At 40.9% G+C, this 7,716-nt stretch overlaps 1 protein-coding gene across 1 annotated transcript in view; it reads right to left on the bottom strand.

Moving 5' to 3' along the window:
• Positions 1 to 7,716, bottom strand: part of FCHSD2 (FCH and double SH3 domains 2) — a 195,824-nt gene that overhangs the window by 77,802 nt on the left and 110,306 nt on the right. Inside the window, exons 6-7 of the mRNA XM_009634579.2 lie at positions 6,115 to 6,169; positions 5,575 to 5,703 (exon numbers count right to left, since the gene is read on the bottom strand). Coding sequence (XP_009632874.1) covers positions 5,575 to 5,703; positions 6,115 to 6,169 — 184 coding nt within the window. The remainder of the gene's footprint in view (positions 1 to 5,574; positions 5,704 to 6,114; positions 6,170 to 7,716) is intronic.

Consider the following 7,716-nt stretch of genomic DNA (forward strand, 5'->3'; position numbering starts at 1 on the left):
CAAAAATACCACTGCCCCTCCTTTCTCTTAACAATGGCATGAAGTTTTATTGGATTTTATTGCTGATGAACGTGCTCTTGTCTCGGCTGTCGGCAAGCCACGGTATGCAGTAACGTTAGGCGTCTGTGTTCAGTTCATCTCGCACAGGATGCAACGACCAACCTTTGATGTACACATCCTACAACAAGCTTCGCTGCTTTGGCCTCTTCACTAAGCGGAAAGCAAGGGGCGTGTGCAGCAAAAGAGTTCTTGACAGCTGGGTGCTATAAAACTGAAGGCATAATTATAAAATTACAACTTGGTTAAATGTGTATGAAAGCCTTCAAGGAAAGTCACACAAATTGCCGCCTCTGGATCAAATGTCACTAAGTAAGACCTAGGTTTCAGCAGATTGGAATAAAAAGGTAATTTAAAACGAGAAGAAAACAGAAAGGACAAGACTGCCAAATCAGCTTATTTATTTTAATCCACTATTTATCAAGGTACACAAGTTGACGTAAGGCACAGTTTCAAGTTTTCTAGGCAAGCGAGCGCCGTCTGCACATGCAGACGGGTCCAAAGTGATGGTTTTGGAGACCTCCAGCTACAACTCCAGCCCAAAGCCAGCAGCCTACACCGTTTCACGGCCAGGGACCAGTTGTGTTCCAGCCAAGCCAACCCCAGCTTGAGACAAGCCAGAGGCTGATGCCTCTCTCACCAACAAAACCCACACAGCCCAATTCTCATTCTGGAAACAATAGCCCAATTAAAACTAAAACCTATGAAGAATTTGTTTATGATGGACGCAAACAGAAACCATCCCTGAAAACATTTGTAACGAAGCACAAGTTTCACTTTCTTACCCAGTAACACAGCCAAGTATCAGCTGAAATTTCTCCACAGCTTTTGCCATTTCTAAAGTTTTTATCATCTTTGGGTAACGTAACTAGAAAATCAGGGAAAGCTTCAACTCTTCAGTGAAATCCATACTGATGCGCTCTAAATGAGCAGTACCAAGCAGCCATCAATCTATACCTAAATGCCATTTAAAACAACTGTTCTAGACAAAGAATATATGAGATCTGATTAAAAACAGAACAAAATTACTTTTTTTCCCACTTTCCACATGATTTCTAATGGCTCTATTGTAAAAACGATATGTAAGCTGAGGAGTAGGGAGATTTTGAAGGCAGGGGAGGTGGGGTAGTTTGTTTTCCAGTCTGAAGGTTATTGTATTAAATGAGTAACATTCTGAAACATTATTTAGATAAGGGATTTATCCACAGGTTACTAACTCTGAAAACCAGCCTGAAAATCATTTAAAATTTACGTCTCTGCCACATACAAAAACAGATGCCCTGATGAAAAAGTGAGGTAATAAACCTGATTCCAAACAAACGAATGAAACTGGTGCTACAGCTGTATCTCACTGCATGGTGAGATGGTGCGGGATACAGGAATTTCACCTGGTCTACAGAGCAGAGATAATCACCAATTTGCAGGGCTCATGCTGAAAGAGCAGCCACTGAATAACTAAGTCCTATGATGTTTGAGATGCTACTGATTCCACTCAACAACCCCGTACAGAGGTCAGTCTTCCAGTTTGCTTTCAAATGGGGCAGCTGGTATGAGAAGTGAAATTTTCAGGAGTGCTTAATTCTGTCTTTGAGTGTCTCAGTCAAAGGAGAACCAAGAAGTGCACTGGCCCAGGCTGCCCAGGGGGGCTGTGGAGTCTCCTTCTCTGGAGATCTTCAACCCCCACCTGGACGCTGTCCTGTGCCCCCTGCTCTGGGTGAGCCTGCTTGGGCAGGGGGGTGGGACTGGGTGAGCTCTAGAGGGCCCTTCCAACCCCTGCCATTCTGGGATTCTGAAGAAAAGAAGCCGAGTATCTGCAAGAAGGCAGTAACTCCAAAAGTGCTGCAAGACAGATAAAAACTAAACAGGTTAAGGAGAAACTTGATACGATTTAGAAATGTGGACAGCCCTGCAGAGTTCAACCAGAAGAAGGTGTATCGGCTCGGTCATAGCTAAATGGAGAAATACTTACAGATATCAAGGTGGCCACCACTACAGGAATACTTAAGGACTTAGTAATATTAAGATAAAAGATGCGTTTTTAGAATGTTAATCTCAACACATAAAGGAACACGTTTAGACACTACGACTCTATTACAGCATGTGACAAATATTGGGTCACCCAGCCATTCAACCTATTAAAACAGGAACTGTGCTGCCTAGAAATGGGTTAAATACCCGTTCAAAAAACCTCTTTTCCTAGTGATGTTACCTGGAGGAAGCATTAGAAACATATAATAGAGAAAGTCTCCATTTCTTTATCTTTCACTCCATTTTCCAGTTACTGTAGCCTTCATAAATGATAATGGCTATTCAGAGGTCTTCATTCTGTAGGCAGCAATCTTCTCCCCAACTGACTGCTTTTTCTCTTTTTAACATGAATTTCATGTGCTATTTTCTCGCCCGGTCATCCAAAATTGTCAAGATCTTATTACACCTCTTGGTCCTAAGCTTTACATTTGCTTATTCTGAATGATTCTTCACCTTCAAATCATCGCCTCTCTCTTCAGTTCCTTCTCCATATTGTTTATGTTATATCATGACGCTAAATAAAATAACCATTTTCTCAGTACATTAAACAGCATGGTTCATTCCCACACGCATTTCAGAAGGAGGAGATAGGTAAGAGAAAAACCAGGACCTTGCCAGCAGCTCCCCTTCCCTTATAAATCCCAAGTATTTACTTTATTCCCCCACATCTTCTGTATCTCTTCATCAGTTATTAATCTGTGAGAAAACCCTCACCGCCCTACCTGTAACAGCGTCGCTCTTTTACGTAAGCAGACTGAGTGGGAAGTCTGTTGAGAGCTCCCGGCAAATTCGAGACATTAAATCAGATGAATCACCCTTATCCCCAGGCTTACTGACTCCTTCAAGATCTCTTTTTGCAGGACGCCTTCCCTCTTCAAAAAAATCACGTTGATTGTTCCCACCGTATCGTATCTATCCACGTGTGAACTGACTCCATTCATTGCGGCACTTGTTTTATCAGCCTGCCTGGTAGGGAAGTCGGATTTCCTCGACTGTAATACACATGGCCCCTTCCTGGAGCCCTTTTCAAAGGTTTCAAAGGGACATACTTGTTGCTTTCTGTTGGCACAGAGGCAGGTTTTAGCACCAGATTATACACTGTTGTTTATATTTAAGCAGTTTCACATTTGAATTTACATTACAGCTCTGGGATGAATTCAGTTGGAGCCCAGTGATACATTATTCTTAATTTTCCTGAGGGTTTTCCCCCCCTCTCTTCTAAAATGCATTCAGGAGCTATTTCAATTTGAGACCTTGCCGTTGACTTATTCTCTCCCTTGCTCCAAAGAATGGCCTTGCTGCAAGGACATGGGGGTGTGCTCCCATGTATTTTTTGCTCATAAGCAATGCAACCCCCCCCAAATTTACAGTTCTTCATTAAGAACACACTTGTTTACCAGATGAGGAGATTCAACTGCTAGAAATACCTGAGAGAGGTGCAGAAAAAGAACCCTGAACGTTGGCCTTTCCTGCCAAAGTAATTTGGCTTGATGGAAGTACTTGCAGCTTGGGTTTTCAGTAAACCACAATTATTTATATAGAAGAATAGGCTGCACAGGGAGATTTCCATATCAAAAAAAGGTTCACTTTGAAGAAAGCTTCAAAACAAGGTCTACAAAAGCAAGGACTGGATAAGAGGGAGCCCAGTAGCTGGGTAAAGAAACCACCACGGATCAGCAGTGGCTTTAGCAACAGGACCCCGGGCAAGCAGAACATCTATGGACAACAGCCCAAATGCAGAGGAACGGCACCAGCATGACTTTGTTTTCCAATATTGTATTTTTCAGTCTCTCAGAAAAGGATTCAGTGGGTTTTAGTTTGATGTTTTATTGCAACTTATAAAACCCCCACATTCCTGGGGTATTCACAGGTTTCTAATGTCAGAGTAGAGAAAGCCCGCACCTTCCAAAAGACGTAAACGTTTATGGAAACTCAAAGAGATGAAGCTCCTGCCCAGCTCACTTAGGTGCTTAGTTTGTAATACACATAAAATGTAGCCAGGCACAGAAACAAGAATCCCTTTGCAGGGTTTACGCTGCAATGCCCGGAGCCTGGAGCAGCCATAACCCACCCAAGCCAGCCAGAAGCTTACCTGGGCCATCTGCTCGCGTTTTTTTTATTATTTCAAATGCCTCTTTTGTTTGTTTTCTTGTGAACACGTTAAATTCGCTTCTGGAATTACTTCCAAGTAAGAACATTAACTGATGACAGCCAACCACACATGTAAGTACGGAATTATCTCATGTAAGCATCAATTAATAATTTTATCTCCAGTATTATAAGGAAATACTTACTTTATAACCATTTCCATGTACTAAACATCCAGTCAGCACAAACACTCGTGTTTTGCTAACAGAAAAGCACCACCACGCATACAGACACGCAGAGGCTCGTTGTCTCAAGGATGATCAGCCCTGCACTGCCTCTGAGACACCCAGATTTAAGCCTTCCAGGTCAGCTCTTGGGCACAGCAGTGAATTTATACCCCTGGCTGTGATCTACTCGAAGAGGCACGCACATGTTGCCATAGGAGTAGCTGACTTAGTGAAAATGTAATGAAATTACGTATAAGAATCCCTTGGAGGCCTCGTTTGGCGCTCTCATTTTCTACTTTGGTTACCTGCTTTTCAGTTCAGTATTTTTTTTTTCCAGTATGCAAAAGCATGCTGATAATACCGTGATTTGTTACCATACTGTGATAGTTCTTCAGTAAAGCAATTTTAAATGCAAATTATAGATTTCTAAGTTGCCATGCCTGATTGCATCACCTGGATGTAGTTTGTAGATACCAGATTTAAATAAACTTTGACAATGTCAATACATGAAATGCACCTATGTAAAGCGTGAATTAGCTTTAAATCACTGATTTTACGGAGCTTACAAGTTATCCGTAACTACCTAAGTTGCAGGAATAATGTACATTTAAGTCATTCCAGGATGGTATCGAAAAAAACAAACTCTGAGCAATCATATTTGAACTTTTTAAGTATGTCATTTCCTATGAGTTCAAGTGCCTACTCTTGCCTTGATTTGGCAAGCCACCACGTGTGAGTACAGCAATCCTGATTCACTGTTCTCTAGAATTCTAGTTTGAAACCAAGATATTTAATGATTATATTTTCATTGATCATACCATAATGAAATATTCTGATCAGATAACTGGATATGCTACTGAAGAACTTTAAGGTCGACTACAATAGGGAAATACAGGTCTTACAAACCTGATTCCTTTATCCAAGTGAGTTTTTCAGAAAAAAAAATTGAATCAAAAAATAAAGGTGACTGCTTAGCTTTGGGGCTTGATAATTGGCACCAAGTATCCTGAGCGCTATTGAAGGATCTCTCTGCTGCCCTGTGCTCTCATCCATTGCAGCATAACGGAAAAGTCAACACCGCTGTCGCAAAACAACCCAAGGTTTCATACTTCACTCATTTTGCTTTCCAGATTTTCACACTTCCCAACTCCCATACACAAATTAGCTTCCTTACCTTCATAATGTTTACTAAGTCTGTTTGATAATAGCGATCCTGGTGTGCATTAGCAGCTGCTAAAGTGAGAAGATAATCATTCCTTGCATGGATAGCCTTGGAATTACACTCGGATCGTCGTGCTTTTAACTACAACAAGAAATGGAAGTTAAAAGATAGGTATTAATGAGAAGTTGAATGTATGTATTAATAGTGAATTAACATGCATATGCACGTATTAACAGAATCAAAACTTTAAGGCATTAATAGCTTAACAGTTTTGTTCATGGTAAGGGGATTTCTGATGCATTTTTCTCTCATGCAGTTGTAATCTCACACACGGTCTTCAAAGAACAGTTGTAACTCCCACCAGAAAAAATTTCCTTGTAAAGTTGGGCATTTGTAATTCTGCACTCTGATTGCCAAAAGAGTCTGCTCTTATCTCATTACCTATTCTAACAATATGCCTTCCAAAATGTCAGTCGGCTCTAGATTCCAGACAATTCTGGTCACATGCCTCATGAAATTAGCAGCAAAACATTAAGTTTGTCTTATACTCACCTTTACACTTGCCTTCTGCAAGCTTATTCTTGACTGAAAAAGACTAAGTTTGGACCTGAAACAGAAATTAAGAGAAGATATTACTCTCTTACACCATTTCTACAAAAGCAGGGGATAAACAGGCCATTGCACTTCACGTCTGAAAAATTTTGATTTAAGGAAGTTTTTATGCTTGAAGTTTTATTTGTATAGTTATAAGTAAAGCTTAGCAGTCAAGGAAAACATCACAAAGTATGCTGAGCTACATCAGTAGTGTATTGGTTGCGTGCTCTGCAATCTTTTGCAGTTTACCCTGATTTTGGAACAAAATTTAAATACATCATAAAAAAGGAAATTGGGTGGCGGCTGCAATTCAAGTTATTTTGGTGTTCAATGGATTTTGAGTTAGCCCTCCAGACACAAAGCACTATAAATGTGAACTACTGGTCATCTGAAGGAATATTAATGCAACATCATGAGTGATTATACTCCAGGAAGCTGGAGGAGCACCCATGTATGCACAGCTATTTTTAAAAGTGGAATTGGTTTGATTTTCACATTTGGATTTGTGAAAGAGAAATTAGAGACGTACTTTATTAGCTATTTGAAAGACTATGGTTTAAAAAGTAAGTAAAAAACCAAAATCAAGTAAATAGCTATTTTAATCTGAACGATACTGCAGTATGAATCTGTCCCAAATCCCCAAATTCAAGTTTTTTGTTGGTATTTTTTGTTTGTTTCAGATTTTTTACTATCTTCAGGTATTACAGATATTCTTTCAAAGTTGTTCTTTTCATCGTCCAGCCCTCATAAAGTAAAAGACAGAAAAATTCTTTAATGAGACCATAATTTCTTTTAATTCCCTGAGAATAATTCTGAGTCATTTCTAAAAATAAAAAAAAAAATAAATTTGCAAAAAACGGTGAGGCAAACTCCCATAAGACAGGCCAAACTCCAAAGTGAGAACATGTGGGTTACTTGCTTTCCTGAAAAGAAGGAAATTAAGTTCTTTAGGGTGTCAAGGAGTATAAAAACCTAAAGCCTTAAAAAATTATCTTCAAAAATGGAAAAGGTGCCCCATTCCCTCTCCCCCTCCAAATGGACTGATACCAAACTTGAGATATGTGGACAGAAAACAAAGTAAGCAGCCTTTAATATCAGAAAGAGTGCCAGCTCACACTGTGTCCTTTGAAAATGTCAAATTAAAGCAGTTGGTTTAACTTCCTTCCTAAAGAAAGCAGCCTGAGTGAGTGATACCTTCCCATCAGGGCAGTAGCATGCTCGAAATGAGCCACCATGAGCCAGCAGGGTGCCCTTGGTGCCAAGAAGGCCAATGGCATCCTGGGGTGCATCAAGAGGAGCGTGGCCAGCAGGGCGAGGGAGGTTCTCCTCCCCCTCTACTCTGCCCTGCTGAGACCCCACCTGGAGCACTGGGGGCCGTTCTGGGCTCCCCAGTTCAAGAAAGATGAGGAACTCCTGGAGAGAGTCCAGAGGAGGACAACTAGGATGATGGGGGGACTGGAGCATCTCCCCTACGAGGAAAGGCTGAGGGAGCTGGGCTTGTTCAGCCTGGAGAAGAGAAGGCTCAGAGGGGATCTCATCAACACACACAAATATCTCAAG

The sequence above is a fragment of the Egretta garzetta genome, unplaced genomic scaffold (assembly GCF_000687185.1).
Source record: "Egretta garzetta isolate BGI_Z169 unplaced genomic scaffold, ASM68718v1 scaffold232, whole genome shotgun sequence".
In the NCBI taxonomy this organism is placed as follows: Eukaryota; Metazoa; Chordata; class Aves; order Pelecaniformes; family Ardeidae; genus Egretta; species Egretta garzetta.